Source organism: Coregonus clupeaformis, chromosome 15 (assembly GCF_020615455.1).
Source record: "Coregonus clupeaformis isolate EN_2021a chromosome 15, ASM2061545v1, whole genome shotgun sequence".
NCBI lineage: Eukaryota > Metazoa > Chordata > Actinopteri > Salmoniformes > Salmonidae > Coregonus > Coregonus clupeaformis.
In genome coordinates this window covers 51,592,115-51,614,308 of record NC_059206.1, presented here as the reverse complement: position 1 = coordinate 51,614,308, position 22,194 = coordinate 51,592,115, and the positions used below count along the sequence as shown (strand labels likewise).

The 22,194-nt window shown below is 45.7% G+C and overlaps 1 protein-coding gene across 3 annotated transcripts in view; it reads right to left on the bottom strand.

The window, feature by feature from the left end:
- Positions 1 to 22,194, bottom strand: part of sh2d3ca (SH2 domain containing 3Ca) — a 40,910-nt gene that overhangs the window by 5,383 nt on the left and 13,333 nt on the right. For all 3 annotated transcript variants that reach the window (XM_045225407.1, XM_041899007.2, XM_045225406.1), the window contains exons 2-6: positions 9,563 to 9,691; positions 8,555 to 8,707; positions 2,165 to 2,442; positions 867 to 994; positions 84 to 625 (exon numbers count right to left, since the gene is read on the bottom strand). In XM_045225407.1, coding sequence (XP_045081342.1) covers positions 84 to 625; positions 867 to 994; positions 2,165 to 2,442; positions 8,555 to 8,707; positions 9,563 to 9,691 — 1,230 coding nt within the window. The remainder of the gene's footprint in view (positions 1 to 83; positions 626 to 866; positions 995 to 2,164; positions 2,443 to 8,554; positions 8,708 to 9,562; positions 9,692 to 22,194) is intronic.

The following is a 22,194-nucleotide window of genomic DNA, read 5'->3' as shown; positions in this document are numbered from 1 at the left end:
ACACAATGCCAGAATACTGCCCTTATAACCCTATTCAGAGTCCTATGGGTGTGTGTCCATACTGTATGCATGCGTGTCCATACCGTGCAGTCAGCCATGGTGATGTGTTTAGCAGCCGTCCTAGCGTCCACCTCAGCCAACAACTCCTTGACTCTCTTCAGTATGCTCATCTCTAAGGGCTTGTTCTCCTGGGGGATCAGGGGTGACAGGTACTTCCCTGGTCTGAAGGAGGAGGCAGTCTCCACCAGGGGGGCGCTGAACGCCTCTCCCCCAGCCCCTGCACCGTCCTCCCTCCCTGGGGCAGGCCCTCGGCCCTCCTCCACACGCAGCCGCTCCACGTAGCTCTTAGCTGGAGGTGTGGGGGGCATGCCGGCAGCACATGGAGCCCCAGGACATGGGGCCGGGGAGGGCCTGAGGTCGCAGTAGCTTCCCTCTGTTTCAGAGCCCCCTGCTGGGGCTGGGTAGGAGCAGTGGGCCGGGGTGGAGTGGGAGCTGGCGGCTAGCATGTCAGGTAGGTTGTTGTTGGAGCCAGGGCTGAGCTGGGGGTCGCTGGAGCGTCTCAGGACTGGGGAGGGGGGCACCACGGCCAGAACTCTACCCCCTGACTGGGTTCTGTGTCTGTGGACTGGGGAGATAAGCGGGGGGTTACACACATGTATTTTATATTCAATACGTGGGTTAATTTAGTAATGTTTTTTTTAGCTGTGCTTGATTGAGCTTGCCTGGGGCAATGGAACTAATGGAATAGTCTCAAAAGTACAAACCCCAACCCTACCCATCTTACACTGTAGACAGGCAGGCTCAATCAAACGCACCACATCACCACGTTATAAAATAATCTGCATCTCCATGACATTAACACTCACTGTGGCTGTATGCTGGGGAGAGAGGTGTTTCTCCTACAGGAGACAGGGGACAGCGGTACTCCTGGATCTGATCCATACTCATGGCACAGTTCCTCATCGCATCCTTGTGGTTGTGAATAGTAGAAGGGCTGCAAACACAAACCAACACAGTCATTTTCGATTGGTTTTTATATGGCTGGGTTCCCATGAACAGCGTGAGAGTTGTCATATGATTATTTTGATTTGATTAATGCTCCAAAAGTCTATATTTTAACTTAAGTGCCAGGTATACATTTTGCACTATTGGTCTACTAATAAGAGGTGAAACACAGGTCAACCTTATCCTTGTCCAAGATCTGTTTGCACTGCATGGCCAATTCATATGGTCACTGTCATGTCATGTTTGGCATGACAATTTAAAAAAAACATTTTTAGTCATTTAGCAGACACTCTTATCCAGAGCGACTTACAGTTAGTGAGTGCATACATTATTATTATTTAAAAAAATTTCATACCCCCCGTGGGAATCAAACCCACAACCCTGGCGTTGCAAACGCCATGCTTTACCAACTGAGCTACATCCCTGCCGGCCATTCCCTCCCCTACCCTGGACGAATTGTGCGCCGCCCCATGGGTCTCCCGGTCGCGGCCGGCTACGACAGAGCCTAGATTCGAACCAGGATCTCTAGTGGCACAGCTAGTGCCTTAGACCACTGCGCCACTCGGGAGGCCAACTTGTATGGACAATGACCATACAAGTTGACAAGACCGCACAAACAGATCTGTGACCAGGCTAAGCTTGACCTCTCAGCTTGACCTCGGGTTGCTGTGCAGAGGAAGAGGAAACAGACAGTCATGCATTATAAGGATGTGCAGACAGTTCAGTGTCAGAGTGACTTGGGTAGCAACTAGCTTAGTATGGAGCCATATTGTACAGAGTCTAAAGTATGGCTCTGATCTAACATGCTCTCAGTGAATCAGAGGTAGGGGGTGAGAGTGGGAAGGGGTCTGTCATAACACCGGTGTTCTGACCCAAATGGGCTTACACACACCACCTGCACCCCACGACAGCAGCCTTCACTTCTGGCTTTGGTGTAGCTACTGGTTCTGGGAGAACTGGTGGTTCCACTGGACAGATCGACTCCACATCACTGACCGCACAATGGGAATGAATGGGCAATGAAACATCTGCTTTACACCACTGAGACACACACACACACACACACACACACACACACACACACACACTGAACAAGAATGTAGAGAAGAAGAGGAGAGTGTAATAATGATACTATGTCAGTCCATCTCTCCTCTCTCACCTGTGAGGTATCAGCTTCTCCGTTGTCAATCCGTCGTTCATGGTTACGCTCCGCCTCTTGATGTACGCTCCTCTCTGACTGGACGGTGAGTGGGCCAGGCCGTGCCTGCTATTGGCTAAGGCAAACGTGGCCTCCAAGTAGCGCAGGGGTAGGGTGCGTATGATTGGACAGTAGATCTGGGCTCCACTGGGCTGGGAGATAGGCTGCCGCCCGGCCACGTAGAACCTCACCAGTTCAGGTATGGAGTCGAAGCTGTCCTTCTCTAACAGGTACTGGACCTTAAGATAAAATAAGAAATACTCTCTTGTCAAATCATTGCAACACAGTCACAAAGACAAAAAGACGACGATCAACAATATAAGTAGTAAAATCAACTAGCAGTACAAAACAGCAACAGTCGACGGTTCATACACAAAAATCAGATCATCAATAGATCATAAAAATATAAAAATAGTTCATCTGTAGTCATCTTACTCACTAGACTTGTCACTAAATCTTTAAGGCCCAGTGCAGTCAAAAACATAATTTTCCTGTGTTTTATATATATATCCACATTATGAGGTTGGAATAAAAATGTGAAATTGTGAAATTATGATAATGCCCTTTTAGTGTAAGACCGCCTGAAATTTCAACCTGTTTTGGTGGGATGGAGTTTTGGCCTGCCTGGTGACATCACCAGGCGGTATAAGAGTTAATAGACCAATAAAAAAGACAGTTCCAAACCTCTCTGTCAATAACAGCTAGTTTTCCCCTCCCCACTCAGTGCACTTCCAGACAGTCCTAACTAAATTCTTGCTTGAGAAATTGCTCTTTGCTAAGAAGCTATTTTTGTTTCTTTTTGACCATATTAATTGAAAACAATCACACTAAGGTACTTAATTGTTACCCAGAAATAAATTGATATTGACATAAAAACAGTTGCATTGGACCTTTACGTCTGTTAAAATGTTTCATAAAATGTATATTTGTCTTCAGCTCGTGGTTAAAACCTTAAAATTACAAACAAACATAGATCAAACAACCTGATAGAAATGAAAGAAGTTACCAGACCTGGGTTTAAATACATGTGTATTTGAGTATTTGTTATTTAAAATAGTATTTTCAAATACACAGCCCCAAACAATTACCTTTATTTGAGTATTTGAACGGTTATTTGTAAAAAATATATATATATACACACTACTGGTCAAAAGTTTTAGAACACCTCAATTTTTCCAGTTTTTATTGAAATTCACACAGTTTAATGTCTTAATGTACTCTGAAATTAAAGCATAGAACAAATAAACAATTGGAGACAAAAAATAAATCATGGAATCGTTTTGTTTAACAAAATGTAATCTACATTTTTGACTCATCAAAGTAGCTACCTTTTGCAGACATAACAGCCGAACACACTCGTGGCATTCTTTCTACAATGGAAATCAAATATTGTTCGGAAAGTTCTTCCCAACACTGTTGCAGAAGTTCCCACAAATGTGTTGCACTTGTAGGTTGCTTTGCTTTCACCATTCTGCCCAGTTCATCCCAAACCAGCTGGATGGGGTTTATGTCTGGAGACTGTGCTGGCCATTCCATGATTTGAAGCCTACCGTCTTGTTATTTTCTTCTAAGGTAGTTCTGAGTTCTGTGTTTTGGGTCATTATCTGGCTGTAGGATGAACCCCTTACCAACTAGGCGTACACTAGATGGTATTGCATGGCGCTGCAAAATGCTGTGGTAGCCGTTTTGGTTCAGGGTGCCACTCACTCTGTGCAAGTCGCTGACTATGGATCCAGCAAAAGAGCCCCAGACCATCACGCTTCCTCCTCCATGTTTGACAGTTGGCGTCACACACTGAGGAACCATCCTTTCGCCTACTCGACAGCATACAAAAACCCTGCGTGATGAACCGAAGATTTCATATTTTTATTCATCGGTCCATAATACCTTCTTTCAGTCTTCAGTAGTCCACTGGCAGTGCGTCATGGTCCAGGCAAGCCTCTTTTTCTTATTTTGCCATCTTACCAATGGTTTCTTACTGCCGCTCGACCTGTCCAACCTGCAGCTCGAAGTCTTCTCTTCACAGTTGAAACTGAGACTTGCTTACTTCGACCAGTGTTAATCTGTGCTTGAAGCTGTTGTTCTGTGAGCCGCCTATCACGCAAGCTGTTGACTCTGAGAAACTTGTCTTCTGATTCTGTTTTGGCTTTGGGTCTGCCAGACCTATTCCTGTCAGAGTTTCCTCCAGTTTCCAAGTGCCTTTTGATGGTGTAGGAAATTGTACTCGCTGACACCTTGGCTTTCTTTGCAATTTCTCTAAAGGAAAGACCTACACTTTTAAGGGTTATAATGGTCTGTCTGTCTTCCTTTGTTAATTGCCTTTTTCTCGCCATTTTGATTACAATATACTACTTCCTGCAGTACAATACTGTCCAAATAATGCTTAAGAGGGTGTATTAACACAGTCTGTTCCAACACTGCTTTTATAAAGACAGAGGGTTTGTAAGTAATCAACAAAAGTTGGGACACCTGTAGGAATTGTTAGCATCAACTTTCAAGGCTTAATTTACTTCCATTGCTGCAGAACAGCTGTAAATTGTTAACCCATTTCTTATTCCCTGAAAAATGCATTATTTTTCTGTTTTTGGTCAACTACATATATATATATTTTGCCTCTGGCAGTTTACCGCTTACATTTGTACCATTTCAGGTTACTCACTGGACTTGAACTGCTTAGATTACAATAAAAACTGGAAAAATGGGGGTGTTCTAAAAATTTTGACCGGTAGTGTACACCGTACCAGTCAAAAGTTTGGACACACCTACTCATTCAAGGGTTTTTATTTTGTTTTTTTGTAGAATAATAGTGAAGACATCAGAACTATGAAATAACACATATGGAATCATGTAGTAACCAAAAAAGTGTTAAACAAATCAAAATATATTTGATATTTGAGATTCTTCAAAGTAGCCACCCTTTGCCTTGATGACAGCTTTGCACACTCTTTGCATTCTCTCAACCAGCTTCATGAGGTAGTCACCTGGAATGCATTTCAATTAGCAGGTGTGCCTTGTTAAAACTTAATGCGTTTGAGACAATCAGTTGTGTTGTGACAAGGTAGGTACACAGAACTGCCCTACCAAGCATAAAGGCAGTAACTGCTCATAGTGTGGAACTGAGAAAAATGGCTTCAAAGTTTTTTTAATTGTCCAGCCAAATGAATTCTAGGGAGATCATTGGAGATGTAGTGATCTGTTGTCTTACTATGAGTTCATTTTTTATTCATGTTGACCCTGACTTCTGACATTACCTTTGACCCTTAAACGGCAGTAACTGCCTTCTTCCTTGGCATGATATGTTACAAATTGCAGGGTAATACCAAAGCAAAGAGCAGTATCTGCCATTTTCATTTGTTCGTTTACTATACTTCTCATTTATGCTATTAATAAAAGAGCAGTGTAATTACTGACAGTGTAACAGAGTTGAAACTGCATCCTTTGTGTGTCTTCCACTAAGATACCAGTTGCATTTACATGGAGATGTAGGTTCTGCATCAGTCCATGTCTTGTTATAAGAATAAATGTGAAAAGCAGCACTGCAATTGTTTGAGTTACATTAAATGATTACCCATCTTGTAATATATAATGATGTATTGGAACATGATAGAAGTATGACGTAGGGTAACACTAATTATAATAAATTACCATTTCAATAACTTTGAACGTTTCTTCAAGTGCAGTCGCAAAAACCATTAAGCGCTATGATGAAACTGGCTCTCATGAGGACCGCCACAGGAAAGGAAGACCCAGAGTTACCTCTGCCGCAGAGGATAAGTTCATTAGAGTTACCAGCCTCAGATATTGCAGCCCAAATAAAAGCTTCACAGAGTTCAAGTAACAGACACATCGCAACATCAACTGTTCAGAGGAGACTGCGTGAATCAGGCCTTCATGGTCGAATTGCTGCAAAGAAACCACTGCTAAAGGACACCAATAAGAAGAAGAGACTTGCTTGAGCCAAGAAAGACGAGCAATGGACATTAGACCGGTGGAAATCTGTCCATTGGTCTGATGAGTCCAAATTTGAGATTTTTGGTTCCAACCACGGAAGGTGAACGGATGATCTCCACATGTGTGGTTCCCTCTGTGAAGCATTGTGGAGTAGGTGTGATGGTGTGGGGGTGCTTTGCTGGTGACACTGTCAGTGATTTATTTAGAATTCAAGGCACACTTAACCAGCATGGCTACCACAGCATTCTGCAGTGATACGCCTTCCATCTGGTTTGCGCTTAGTGGGACTATCATTTGTTTTTCAACAGGACAATGACCCAACACACCTCCAGGCTGTGTAAGGGCTATTTGACCCAGAAGGAGAGTGATGGAGTGCTGCATCAGATGACCTGGCCTCCACAATCACCCGACCTCAAGCCAATTGAGATGGTTTGGGATGAGTTGGACCGCAGAGTGAAGGAAAAGTAGCCAACAAGTGCTCAGCATATGTGGGAACTCCTTCAAGACTGTTGGAAAAGCATTCCAGGTGAAGCTGGTTGAGAGAATGCCAAGAGTGTGCAAAGCTGTCATCAAGGCAAAGGGTGGCTACTTTGAAGAATCTCAAATATAAAATATATTTTGATTTGTTTAACACTTTTTTGGTTACTACATGATTCCATATGTGTTATTTCGTAGTTTTGATGTCTCCGCTATTATTCTACAATGTAGTAAATAGTAATAAATAAAGAAAAACCCTTGAATGAGTAGGTGTGTCCAAGCTTTTGACTGGTAGTGTATATTGTCTACCAAATAGTTTTGAAAGTATTTTCTAATACATTCCTGGAATACTATTTGAAACAATTTTCAAATATTTTCTTCCCAAACATTTCAAATACCCTCAAATATTGCTCTAAAATGTTTATATGGCTTTAAATATGCAGATAACCTCAACAAAGCCATTTCCAAAGCCTCCAAGAATCTGTCCCACTACTGCAAGTCAACATTTGCACAGGATCTCTTTGAAGGGAAGAATTGTCTGCAACCAGCCACTGTCACAAAGTGGAACTCTCAACTGAAAATTATTTTCTCGATGCGGGTGAAGAAAAGCATAACACACTGCCTGTCACCAAGCTATCCATGCACAAGAAGTATGTCAGTGCTGATGCTGTGGACATCCTAACCCCCTTTGAGGTTGCCACAGATTGTGTGCAAGGATCTGACATCATCATAGCCAGCTACATCATTCCATGCATCAGAGGACTGACTAAACATCTCACCAATTGCTCTACCAGGTACAATGGAAAGCTTGTCAAAAACCTGAAAGAAGCAGTTGAGAAGCGCCTGACTGTTTATGAGCAGAAGAAGCCATACCAGATTGCCTCAGTCTTGGATCCACGCTTTAAACTGGCATGGTGCAATGCCACTGAGAAGGCTGCCCTTAGTGCAGATCTGGACACAAAGTTCACCAGCACAACACAGGATGTCCCACACAGTGAGCCCCCACCACCAACAAAGTTGATTGGACACACTGTTCGGTTGCATGGAACAACCAAGCGTGGCTGCATGTACTCCAAAGGATCGAGAAATTGATGATTACCTCATCACCCCATATCTTCCACCAAGCTTTATCCTCTGAAATTCTGGAAGACACACAGTCAAACATACCAAACACTGAGTGGAGTTTACTGCTGTACCTACATGTCCCAGCATCCTCTGCAGCTGTGGCGCTGCTTTTCAGCATTGGAGGGCGTATCTTCAGACCAGATTGCTACTCAATGTCTGACGAGCTTTTTGAAACTCAGATGTTTTTTAAATGTAACATTGCATCTTGCCCTCTTTCATGCGACACCAATGTAAAGTATGGGCTCCCGAGTGGCGCAGCGGTCTAAGGCACTGCATCTCAGTGCTTGAGGCGTCACTACAGACCCCCTGGATCGATTCCAGGCTGTATCACAACCAGCCGCGATTGGGAGTCCCATAGGGCGGCGCACAATTGGCCCAGCGTCGTCCGGGTTTGGCCGGTGTAGGCCATCATTGTAAATAAGAATTTGTTCTTAATTGACTTGCCTAGTTAAATAAAGATAAAATAAAAATGGGCTGCATATTGTGATTAAACAGTGAAACAAGACCTATTTATGTTAAGTTGTTTGTTATTTCAAATAAAATTACTACGTACATTCACAATTATTTTCAAAGATTTATTAGAAAATACTCTTTCAAATACTTCCAATGATATGTATTTGAAGTAATTGTAAATACATGGCAATACTTTCCAAATAGTATTTTCAAATACATTTAAATGTTCAACTACTTGTTTTTTCAAATAAATATTATTTAAATACTTATTTTGAAATGTATTGAAAAGTAATTGAAATACCTGAAATAGTATTCGAACCCAGGTCTGCAAGTTACAATACATACCTTAGACTCAGTGCTAGACTTGACCAGGACCTTGGTGATCTTAAAATGCAGAACCTCGTGGTTCCAGCGAGTCGTTAGGACGTAGTCGCCCATGTTAATCAGCGAATCACGGATCAGGAAATCACCGTTCTGCAGGACTACAGTCTCTGATAGCTGGAGGTTGACAGAACGGAATTAGGAGGGTTATTTCATAACATGATTAAAAGTTATTATAACATTGTTAGATTGTTATGAGGTACCCTTTATACTGTATGTCTGAAAAGAACTGTACACAAAGTGGCTCTAAGTCAATGTTTAGCACACATCTAGTGTGGAAATATAGCTTACACAACTAATATTTCCTGTGAGAACTGTTATGAAGAGGCATGATATAATAGGGGACATTGTGAGGAATACACCATGTCTAAAGGTGTAATTCCATAGAAAAGCCTTTCTTCATATGGCCAGCAGGGGGAGCTGTTACTACAGGCCAGACCACCACAATCACCAGCAGCAGCAGCAGCAGGGACAGACAGACACAGACAGGGCTGCTGCTGCATGCAGCTGGCTGCGTGAGAGCCCATCACCATGGAGACAGTGTATTGTTTTAGCAGTGAGGGTAAGCCACGGGTTCCCCCTGTTCTGTCTGTTTACTCCAGTGTGAATGTAGCATTATGTTAATGTACTGAAGCATCACAGAGGGAGGGAGGGAGCCTCCCAGATGGTTCAACTCACACTACAGAGAGAGAGAGAGAGCGAGAGAGGGAGGAGTGTGGATGGGTGTCAGGAGGACTGTGGGGCCACACCGGTGTGTGTGTGTGTGTGTGTGGAACATTTGACAAGTCACTAAATACTACAGTGGAAGGTATAAGGCGGCAAAAAAACGAAAGTATGAGACTTTTATTGTGCATTAAACGTCACTAACTAAGAAGACAACAGTATGCATGTAGATAACCACTCTTTCTTTGTGTGTGTGTGCACACTTGCTTTAAGTGTGCAAATGTGTGTGTAGTCTGTATGTGTGTGTACCTCTCGAGGGATGTGTCCATGGTACCAGCCATGGCTCCTGATATCGCTGCTGCAGAGTTTCAGCTCCTCCTCCAGTTCCTTGCGTAGTTTCTCTGGTGGAGACTCCAGCAGGTACTTCTCCTTGGAGAACTAGAGGGAACAGGAAACACACACCTGTGAGACAGACGCTCATACCTCAGGCTAGCAGGACAGCAGTGATGCCAGTTAAACTGGTACTATTCATTACACACACATACACACACACATGCACGCAACACACACACACACACATGCGCAGGAACGTATGAAAGTATGCGCGCACACACACACAAACACAGTACAATGCAGTACATGGAATCCAACACTCATTAACCTGATTTAAAAGAAGTCCTTTCTAACTAAAACCCTTTCTTACGTGTGTGTGTGTGTGTGTGTGTGTGTGTGTGTGTGTAGGCTTACAGTATTTTGGCAGTCTTTACATTTCTGTTATATAGTAATCTATGACCTAACTTCCTCCACTCCTACGCACAGGAACACAGCACAGCATAATGCACCACAGTCCCACCAACAACCAGTTACACAATCAGAATGCAAGACTTTACAGTAATACACATTTCAACAGTACTGTTCTAAAGTTCTGTTAAAACCACAATGACGACAAGGACATTTACGTTTGAGTCCAGATCTATGAGGAAATGTGTGGCCAGGGAGGACAGAGCGAGAGAGGGACAGAGAGAGAGAGGAACTGAAAGAGAGAAGGAGAGAGAGATGAGAGAGAGGGGAAAGAGAGAGAGAGAGAGAGAGAGAGAGAGAGAGAGAGAGAGAGAGAGAGAGAGAGAGAGAGAGAGAGAGAGAGAGAGGGGAGAGATAGAGAGAGACAGAGAGAGGAGTAAACACACTGACAGCATCTCTACACTGCCAGTAGAGGCACAACCACCAAAACAAACAATAACAACACTGTCTCTATGGTCACAGGGATGAGATGCTAGATGGAAAGATATTACGTTATCTAACACCCACTGGGAGTAAACATTATCGAAGTACACTTCTACAGATGTAGGATCTTAATTTGATCACTCTTTTGTTACTGAGAATATTCCTGAAAAGCAGGAAATAGTAGTGTATTTGAGTTTTTAAAATGCTTCTAACGTTTGTAATTTCCACTTTGAAATTTCAGACTTTATTTGCCCTAACAAAAAATGTATCAACCCCTACAAAAATGTCCATTAATTATAATCCACATAAAAATGCACATTTCCTGTTGCTGCAGGATTATTTACCTGCTGTAGAAAACTGGCTCAAATGAAGATCCTACATCTGTACTATACAAACTAGAGCGAGACTATCACTAAAAGTACTGTATCTCTTCGTGTGTGTGTGTGTGTGTCCAGCCATCCTTCAGTGAAGCTGTCTATCTGTCTGTATGAGTGAGAGAAAGAGATGAGGGGGTTCCAGAAGGAAGACAATCAATACCATATCGCCCCGGGTCACTGTATGCTTCTGGTCTCTCCCCCCTTTCTCTCCTCTTCTCTGAGATAAGTTGATTAAACCCCCACTTTCTACTTCACCTCCTCCTCCTGCTCCTCTCTTCCGCCTCTCCTCCTCTAGGGAAGGATGGAGGGATGGAAGAGGGCATGAAAACCGCAGCAGTTTCCACTCAGATGAGATTTGACGGCACGTTTGTGAAGTGAAGTTGGCGTGAAGTGTGTGTCTGTGTGAAAGGGATTCTGGGCAATAAAAGAGCAGCAGGGTCAAGTGTGGAGTTATTGCTTTTCCTCGTCTCCGTGGTGACCCAGGAGAGACTAGCCCTGCTGCTGCTGAGCTGACGGACCATCCTGTAATTGGGTTTTACAGTAGACACACAGTGTATGTGTGTGTGTGTGTGTGTGTCTATGTGTCTGTGTGTGTGAGTAGGTGGAGGGTAGATTGGAATTGCAGGGCTCTCTATGATATGACTGAGACCAGAAAGAGAGACAGACAGACAGAGAGCGACAGAGAGAAAGACGGGCAGAAAGAGAGAAAGAGTCAGAGGGACCAGGATTTGTGAGAGAGAAACAGTGTTTTAAACTTTTTCTCTTCCAACTCCCAAAGAGCCGTGGTACACCCATCCATCCTCTGGCTGAGCCCCAGGTTCTGTGGCCCAGTTACAGTGCATCCCTGGTGGGTTGGAGTAACAGCCTCACACCCCTAAATCTCCTGAAGAGCACAAACCCAAGACTGTTTGTTATTGCAACATCACAGACAGAGAGAGGGAGAGAAGGAGAGAGGTAGAGAGAGAGAGAGAGAGAGAGAGAGAGAGAGAGAGAGAGAGAGAGAGAGAGAGAGAGAGAGAGAGAGAGAGAGAGAGAGAGAGAGAGAGAGAGTTGCCATTCATCTACCCCCCCTGTACTGCAGCCTTGGTTGCTATGGAAACGTCTCATTGTGTGTGAATAGGCCAGGTGCAGGGCGATGTACAGTGAGTGCAGCATTCCTGGCTCCAAAAGCACGCAGCTGGGAGTCTGACACACACATATACACACACCGTCCTCCTCTTGTATATTAGAAATTAAATACAGCAGCTCATTTATCTCAATATTGAGCCAGAAAGCCATTAGTTTTGGCTGGCTTACTGTAACACTCTAACCATAAAGTAATACACTAACCTATCTTACTGTACATACCACTACTAATACATCACATTGGAGCTAGAGAACAACAGACTAAAATGCATACCAACTTCATCATTCTTTTAAGTGCTCATTTTGTCTATGGACTGGAGGCACAGAGGTGTCAGGTTTATTGAAGAGATGGGATGGTTAGGACAGGGACAGACGGGCAGGTGGTTGTGGTTTTCGTTTTTCCAGCTGATTAGGCAATATGGGGGTTGGGCTGGAGATGGGGGTGCGATGCAGGGCCAGGGACGGATGGAGATGGGGGTGCAGGTGGGAGATATGGGGGTTAGCTGGGGATGGATGGGGGTGCAGGTGCGGGGTTGTCTGGGGTTGGACTGTGTGCCTGCACTCCCTGATGTCATGAATAATAACACTAGATGATCCATCACCTAATTTACCCAGACACCTTCTACCCTCCCACTTCCTCACTGCTGACCAATCAAATCGCTCCAACTAATGACATCCCCACCCCCTCCAGCAGATCACCAAATCAGAGGTGACATTACCATCAGTCAAACCCACAGAGATTTAGACTGGATCCAAGATACATACAATCTACCATGCACAATCTACCATGCACAATCTACTACCAAAAAACCAAACAAACCCAAATCCAACCCCCTCTCTGGCCCAAATGGTACAATGCAAAGAAAAGAATTAGGAATGCACTGAAACAGACAAGAAGTGCTCTTAGATCTAAGCCCATGATCGAATGTAGAGCCTTTCTCTTTCAGCTTCCCCCGGCCCAGTTGCTATGGTAGCAGCCTGAGATTGGGGGACCCCACCTCCTCCCCTCCGCTGGGCCAGAGCAGAGGTCCCTCTCTGTACCCCCTCTCCCTCTCTCCCTTTATCCCTCTCTCCCTCTTTCCATCTGCCCCCCTCTAAGAGGGTTAGGGGCCTGGATTACTGCTTAAACCCCTCCCATCCCCCCTATCTATCCTGTCTCCCACCATCTCACCCTTATCCCATTATTTCACATGCTCCTATCTCACCTGATCTCCTCTATCTCTCCTCCTAGTCCCCCTAATCCATGTCTCTTGGTCCTAACACTATCAATCCCATTGCACAGCACCACAGGCTCGCGGTACTATGAGAAGCCATGTTGCAGTGTAAGGAATGTTAAAAGAGGACATACAAGGCTTACGTTAGACTGGCGCAGACTGTAACCCAAAGTAAATCCCATAGCTTTAGGATAACCACCAAGCTCATCTGATGTACGATTATTTTCTTATGTATGTCATTCACATACAGTAACTAAATTATGAAGACGCTTAGCTAAGGAATCGCTGAGGAGTAGCGTATCCCTCACCCTCTCCCACCAGATATAAATAGAATTACATTGTATGAATTCCATACTCCAGTCACTCCTCAGTCGACCCCTACTCCTCCTGGTGTCTTGTCCTGCCGTGCCCCCTCTGTAGGGCTCATCTCTGCAGGCTATAGGCTACATCCCCTCTGTAGGCGGGTATATCTGTAGGCTATAGGCTACATCCCCTCTGTAGGGCTCATCTCTGCAGGCTATAGGCTACATCCCCTCTGTAGGCGTGTATATCTGTAGGCTATAGGCTACATCCCCTCTGTAGGCGGGTATATCTGTAGGCTATAGGCTACATCCCCTCTGTAGGCGGGTATATCTGTAGGCTATAGGCTACATCCCCTCTGTAGGCGGGTATATCTGTAGGCAATAGGCTACATCCCCTCTGTAGGCGGGTATATCTGTAGGCTATAGGCTACATCCCCTCTGTAGGCGGGTATATCTGTAGGCTATAGGCTACATCCCCTCTGTAGGCGGGTATATCTGTAGGCTATAGGCTACATCCCCTCTGTAGGCGGGTATATCTGTAGGCTATAGGCTACATCCCCTCTGTAGGCGGGTATATCTGTAGGCTGGGTTCTGGTGGTGGGACTGATAACTGTGACCTCCACTGTCAACACTGACTCCACCACTACTGCTGCTGGTATACACAGACACACACAGCTACTGCTGGCGACAGAGTGGCAGAAAAATCCTCGTTCCATTCCTCTGTCATGCCCTGTCTACCCCCCTTAGGGCTTCTCAGTGCACACACACACACACAATCCCCTCCAGAGCTTGTCACTCAGCATGGTCTCAGTGCCCCTATCCCCACACTGACTGACAGCTTGGCCACAGGATATGACTCACACTGGGGCCTTAAGCTGTGGAACATCTATCTCTTCACCCTCTCTCTCTCTTCATTGCACCATCTCTTTCTCTCTCTCTCTCTCTCTCTCTCTCTCTCTCTCTCTCTCTCTCTCTCTCTCTCTCTCTCTCTCTCTCTCTCTCTCTCTCTCTCTCTCTCTCTCTCCCTCTCCAACTCTCTCTTTCTCTCTCCCCTTCTATCTATCTCTTCAAAGCTTTCTTCCTCCTACTCTCTGGTTCCTTAATGAGAGTTGTTAAAATGCTGTATATGATGGGTCTGATTATGATGATGAGGAAAATACTATATAAGCTGAGTGGGTGAGAATGAGAAGGTGCGGCTGAAACACACACACACACACACACACACACACACACACACACACACACACACACACACACACACAAAGTGAGAGAGATACAGAGATGCACTCAGCTCTAAAGATTTCTGACTGTTAAGTATGTCTCTGAGCTGATTCTCTTCCCCCTGACTCTCAACCTCTGTTTTTAATGTTAAATGTTCAAGGGAGAAGTAAGCACACACACACACACACACACACACACACACAAACACACAACCCCCATCCCCCAACGAATGCAGCTTAATGGTCACAACATGCTCCCAAGCCACTTCTGTCCTGCATCTGGAAACAGCTTGGTATAGAAAATAGGTCATCTTTAACTCACTGATTGTGCCTGTGTGTGTGTGTGGGTATGTGTGTGTGTGTGTGTGCATGTGTATGTCCGTCTGTGTCCGTCAATGTGTCTGTACGCCTACGTGTGTTTGTGTCCTTACGTGTACGTGTGTGTGTAGTGTGTGTCCATGTGTGTGTGTAGTGTGTCCGTGTGTGTGTGTGTAGTGTGTGTCCATGTGTCTGTGTGTAGTGTGTCCGTGTGTGTGTGTAGTGTGTGTAGTGTGTCCATGTGTGTGTGTAGCGTGTGTCCGTGTGTGTGTGTAGCGTGTGTCCGTGTGTGTGTGTAGTGTGTGTCCGTGTGTGTGTGTGTGTGTGTGTCCGTAGTGTGTGTGTGTGTCTGTGCTAGACAGCCTTGTGACCCTTCCAAATGGGTACAGGTCCTTTTTTTGCATTTAGATAAACTCATCACAGAGCCAGTCCTGTCAGGGTGAATCAGCCTCTATCCTTCAGCCTTTGCCCACCCCACAGACCCCAAAGTGGGGTTCCCTCCACTGACCCCCCTTCCATCCTTTCACTGGCCCTGGGGGGGCTGCTGGCTGGGGAAAGGCCAGGATTGGAGGATTGGGGGCTGCTGGATTAGACTGGGGAAAGGCCAGGGAGGGGGCTTGGGGTTTTGGGACTGGGGGCTGGTGGCTGGGGGCTGGGGGCTGGGGGCTCCAATCAGGGCATGACTACCCAATTAGGAGATGACAGCTGAGAGGTTTGACAAAATGCAAGGCTAGAGGTCTCACGCAACACATCTACCATCATCAACCAAGCCCTTTCCTCCCTCCTCCCTATCTGTCTCAGCAGAACCAGCACGAACACACCATCTACCATCATCAACCAGCACCTACCACCAACCCACTGGCTCCTTCCTTCCTTCCTTCCTTCCTTCCTTCCTTCCTTCCTTCCTTCCTTCCTTCCTTCCTTCCTTCCTTCCTTCCTTCCTTCCTTCCTTCCTTCCTTCCTTCCCTAGCCCACTAAGCAGGGCCACACCTGGGGGATACTGCCATGGTAACCCCTCCCTCTCCATGGTGGCTCCCCCCCCTCCCTCCCTCCCTCCTCCTTGAAGCTTGTGGAGAGGAGACTGAACGGGTCAATGTGCTCTGTCGCGGCAGGCTGGGCCTTGCCGGGCTGGGGACGATCCTGCAATGTGCAGTGGGGTGAACTGAGGGGGAAAACATAGCTGGATGTGGCCAACGCTTTCCTCTACTCTGCTACCCCATGGTCTGGGTCTCCACTAACCAATAACAGTAGACTACATACATGACTTCAGTCAACCTCGACTCATAACACTACTGTCCGAGGTACATCTCTCTCCACGGCACTACAACACTACCTAATAAGACTTCTCTGGGCCTCCATTTTCCAACAACATCTCCCAACTACCCAACTTCTCTGTAACACTGCCCCATCTACTCTACCCAAAACATTGCTTTGTCACTGCCCAGCCTCCAGCCCCAGCAACAGCCTCCAGTCCACCTCCTCAGTACAGACAGGCAGTGAGTATTCTGCCAGGAATGGCTAGGATGGAGGGAGGGATGGAGGGAGGGATGGAGGGAGGGCGAATGAAAGGGCACTTGTCTCACTTACCTGCTCCTCAGAATGACTGTTTCTTTCTCTCTCTCTCCTGCTCTCTCTATTTCTCTGCCTTCTTCTCCTCCTCCTCCTCCTCTACTTTCCTTCCTCCTCCTCTCTTTCTACACCTGTCTCTCTATCTCACCTCCCTCCTCCATCTATCTTTCCCTCCTGCTCCCTGCCTGTCAGTGTGTGTGCTCTGTCTAGCAGCCTGTATCAGAGTGTGTGTGTGAGTGAGTGTGTGTGTGTGTGCGCGTCTGTCTGTGCGTGTCAGTGTGTGTCAGTTTGTGTGTTTGGTGTAGCAGTGAGACTGGTCGGCCCATTACACTGACAAGAACAGGAGCAACAACCTGATGACTGGGCTCCGGGGAGAGAAAGGGAGGAGGAAAGGAGAGGAGAGGGGGAGGAGAGGAGGAGGAAGAGGAGGAGGAGAGAGAACAGGTTTACAGGGATACGGGTGGATAATCTACACAGAGAAAGAGGAAATTGGCTGGATTAAACCCTGGATGGCTGTAGGCTGAATTTCAATGTTCAGGTCATATGAGGTTCCCAAAAAACCCACAAACCTCCTCTGACTGGGATATATTATATTTAAGAGAGATTCTCGATTCACAAATTGGTATGGATTCATTTTGTATAGACATATCGACCACAGAAATGATATAACACTCTGTTGGGTGATACCATAACCTGTCCATCTGTCTGAGATGAATATCAAAATAAATGTGTGAGATAAATACTGGCTAATAAATGTGATATAGATGTGCGTTGGCATTTAGGAGCAGTCAGGAATAGACAGTGCTTTAGCCCCTCCCCCTCCCCTCCCCTCACACACACACACACACACACACAAAAAACACACACACACACTGAAAGAACGGCCCATTAATGGCCAGTTTAAAGGCTCTCAAAGGTCAGGGGTCAGGGCCATTATGGATTCTGGGTCTTGGGGCCTCATCAATACTAACCTGCTACTGCTCCACTAGCCCATCCGTGTCGGTGTCGGTGTGTCGGTGTGTGGGATGTTGTGTGTGTGTGGTGTGTCGGCTGGGAGCCAGAGGCCGGGGCCAGAGGCTATCCATTACCACGGTGACAAGCGGTAATGTGTTAAGCCGAGGCCAAGGAATCTTTTTGTTGTTCTTTATAAATGGAGGCCTTTACACAGTCAGATAAACCACAAGTCCCACGATGCTCCTCTCTCTCCCCACCACCCCAAGGCAGGAGAGGAGGAAGCAGCAGGAGGAAAGAGTCGAGCGGAGCAGAAAGTGTGTGTCTGTGTGTGTGTGTGTGTGTGTGTGTGTGTGTGTGTGTGTGCGGTGCAGTGGAGAAATACAGAGACGCTGCATCCCTTCCATTGATTAATCAATAAACGCCAGGCCTGAATTAATTGTTGCTGCCTAAAAAGACACAGCGGGCTGGAATTATGAAGACACAGAAAGCCAATAAAAGATGGGAGATTTAATCTCCCCCAAAAACAGAGACTTATGTCCCTGATGAGGAGTCAGGAACACATGAGGCATCTGACAGACAAAGACAGAGCAGATGAGACCAGACATTGACTGAACTGACTCCCTTTGATGTTACAGCCAGACAGACACCAGATCGCTTTCTGTTTTAAACTCAACTCCTTTGTCACTGTCTTACATAACGTTTATGACAACGACAAAGGAGTTGGCTAGCCTGGAATCCAAACTGAACTGTTTCATGGTGAAGCAAAGGGGCTGGCTAGAGACAAATCTGCCTATCAGTCTATCAGGGGTTCTTATACTTTTTCAGCTCGAGACCCAAATGAGAAATTGACTATCCTGCTATGACCCGAATCGTCCTTTAACGACCCAAATTAAGAAGAAATAGTGTGCATTATAGATGTATTCTCATAACTCGCAACCCACCTCTCACATGCCCAGGGCCCACTTTGGGTCCCGACCCATAGTTTAAGAAACCCTGGTCTAACTTGCTGTATCATTCAATTCAGGGAGACACAGTTTTTTTAATCTCTAGAGACTCCCTGGTGAAATGAAGGATAAATAGATTCAGAAACACAGATTGAAGGATTGTTTCTGATTCAGACACTGAATGGATGGCTCTTCTCTGATGGTGATGCAGTAGACAGAGGTCAGTAATACGTCCTGCCCCCACCCTCATCCAATCTCTCAGAGGGAATTGATGTGAGCATCGTAACAGCATCTCCTCCCTCCTCTAAATGACTGACCACTCCCAATCCCTATCCCAGCCACTGGCTTCAGGCCTGAGGGAAAGGATGGACAAGAGCGAGAGGAGGAGGGAGAGGAGGGAAAAGAGGGAGAGGAGGGAGAAGAAGAGAGAAAGGAGGGATGGGCCTGTCACATCAATCATCATCCATCACATCACATCAAACCACAACAGCAGCAGCAGAGAACAGCAGCACATCTATTGTTGCTCGTCCATTAGTCTTGATGTATCACAACAAAGACAATAGCAGATACAAAGCAATATGACTTAATATAGGGAGCCCATGACAGCCTAAGCATAATTTGTAGGTTTGGCTGTAAGGGTTGATTTTGATATAATTTTAGTCATTTTAGCAGACGCTCTTATCCAGAGCGACTTACAGGAGCAATTAGGGTTAAGTGCCTTGCTCAAGGGCACATCGACAGATTTTTCACCTAGTCGGCTCGAGGATTAGAACCAGCGACCTTTCGGTTACTGGCACAATATCGGTTTAATAGCTGATAGTCACACCATTTCCGCTTTTATTTTCAGTTGTGCTTTTGTGCTTTTGGTGTGGTCAAGGACCTTTGTGGGTCGACGGTGTAACCGCCCTCCAGTGCATATAAAAGGCTAACGTTGGAATAGATCTCCTGTGTGTGTATACAGGCTGATGAGCACACAGAAAGAGACAGGCAAGCATATGCACAACACAACGCACAGTCACACACGCACACACCAGTCTAATCGATACCTGGACACACCCTGCAGTGGGACGTTTTGCTTTGTGAGGGCGAAAAAAAGAGGAAAAGCATCAATGCCGCTGACTAGCCATGGTCTGTCCGGAGTCCTCAGTCTGTCAGTACACAAACACAGGGTGACCTATTGAAAGGCTTGACACTGCACACAAACACACAGACCAGCCTCACAGGAGAGACGGGTAGGAGAGGGAGGGAGAGCGGGGTAGGGGGAGGACCTGAGAGGGAGGAAAGTTGGGTGAGGGAGAGGAGAGAGAGACGTCATACCTATTTGATACATATAAAATAAATAGATTAGAGAGAAAGGGGAGACCATGCAGGGTTCAAGTCCTCACGTACACACGGTCTCTCCTCCCTCTCCTCCCCATGTCCACTACTCCTCTGCTGATAATGATATGGTAATGAAGCAGCGTTTGATCTGATAGGTGGACTGGTGATGCATATAAATCAGTGGTGTGAATTAGCCAGGCCCTCTGATAGGCCGAGTGGGGCTGGGTACACACGCGCACACACACACACAGCCCTGTCTGACCGTGATAGTACCCCGTCTTGCCCGATAAAGAACATTGAGTGTGGGGTTCTTGACATGGCATCTACTGTTCCTCAGAATTCTAAAAGGTTCTATAAATGTATGGAAGCCTGCAGTGTCCCTTTCATTGCACACAGCAAATTGACCATTGTTAACTAGTGTTGATTTTTAAGTGTAACATTTCTAGCGTTGATTCAAGAGTTCAATTAACACAGAGGTGTAAAAGAACCCCAGTGTTGGCATTAATAACCAGAGTTGAAGCAAAATCACGCCCATCATTATCATATTTCCCAGTATGCTCTATTGCAAGTTGATTTTAAGAATTGTTTGTTTCAATACACTGATTGATTAATTAATCTCATGCTACTCAAATATGAATAACATACATTTTTCTAAACTATGCCAATCTGTTACTTGGACTTATTGCACCAGTTACTGAAATGGTTGTTCCAGTTTAGATGTTTAAGGTAGTCTCATATCTTAGTCGTCCCAACCTTGCAGTCATTCTGAATGCAGGGTGAATACAAATTCAAAATGTTGGATATCCCCACCCTGGCTGGATTCCAATAGGAATTACACATCACTTTGCAAGCCAGCATAATGTGACTTGCAGGCCTGATGTGGCCTGTAAACCAAGAGTTTCAGGCCACTGTATTATGGTAAAACTAAGCCTTCAAAAGAAGGCCTTATGAAATATGTATTGTAGTGTCTTGAATAATTTTATTTAAAAGACAACATATTCACTTATTATCTCACTTGGTGAAGGTCACAGGACTTAACATGAATGATTGCAACAACCATGTCTCTGTCACTAGCAAACACAGTCATGGGTGGTACTAGTAAATTCACTCGAAAGTCACCCTGGGAAATATGGAAATAAGGCTTTAAACCCTACAGCAGGGCTATTGAATTCTGGTCCTGGAGGGCCAAAACTTTTCTGGTTTTGGATTTTTGTATGGTTCTTCAAAGAACCATCTCATTAAAGGTGCTTCAGAATCCCTAAAATGGTTCCCCTATGGCATCGCTCTCACAAATCTAGGGCGGCAGGTAGCTTAGTGGTTAAGAGCATAGTGCCAGTAACCGAAAGGTTGCTGGTTCTAATCCCCGAGCCGACTAGGTGAAAAATCTGTCGATGTGCCCTTGAGCAAGGCACTTAACCCTAATTGCTCCTGTAAGTCGCTCTGGATAAGAGCATCTGCTAAATGACAAAAAATAAATATATCTTATTTGGTTTTTAAGAGTATACACAGAAATAGCCTGTTTCAAATCTCAGCCCTGCTATCTTCCGTTTGCACTGTCAGTAAAATATTCAATATTCAATCTCCTCTCCTCTCCCCCTTCCTATTCCCTCTCTCTCTCTTTTCTCCCTCCCTCCCTCTCCCCTTGTCTCTCCCTCCCAATCTCCATCCCTTCGTCCCAACTGATCATCGTTGGAGCTGCAGCGAGCAGCAGGCCCCAGAGCTGCGATGCTATTGGCTAGAGATGATGTCATTGTTTCCAGGGGGCAAGGTAGCGCTGAGTGCTATTGGCTGGCAGGGAGGGCAGGGTAGACAGTATGGGAGCGCTGAGGTATCACTTTCATTCATACAGAGCAGAGAGAGTGAGTAGAGCTCTGGGTACCCGCTGCCTGACATCTCACACACAGACACACACACACACACACACATTACGGTACAGCTGGGGCTCTGGCACAGTGTCTGAGGGCGGGGCAAAGCTTTGACGGACAGCCAGTAACCCTTCAGTTATCTCAGACACAGAGGGCCATTAGATTGACAGACTGAGAGAGGAGCATGAGTACTGTATCAATACTAAACACACACACCCTCACACTCTCTCTCTCTCTCTCTTCCTCACAGACAGAGTAATCATTGATGGGGGTAGGGATAGAGGGATAGGGCAGGTGGGTGTTGTCCTTGTGTGTGTACGAGGCTGTCACCATGGTGATGTGCAGATGGAGCCCTTCTTTCTGGCTTGAACTCGCGCTATGGGAGAGGAGGGAGGAGGGGAGGGCCTTCCAAAACACAACACAAACACACACACACACATTCCTTAAGATCAGCAATACCCTTGCATGTTCGGACTCTCATAGCACACCGAAAGCAGCCTAAAATATGT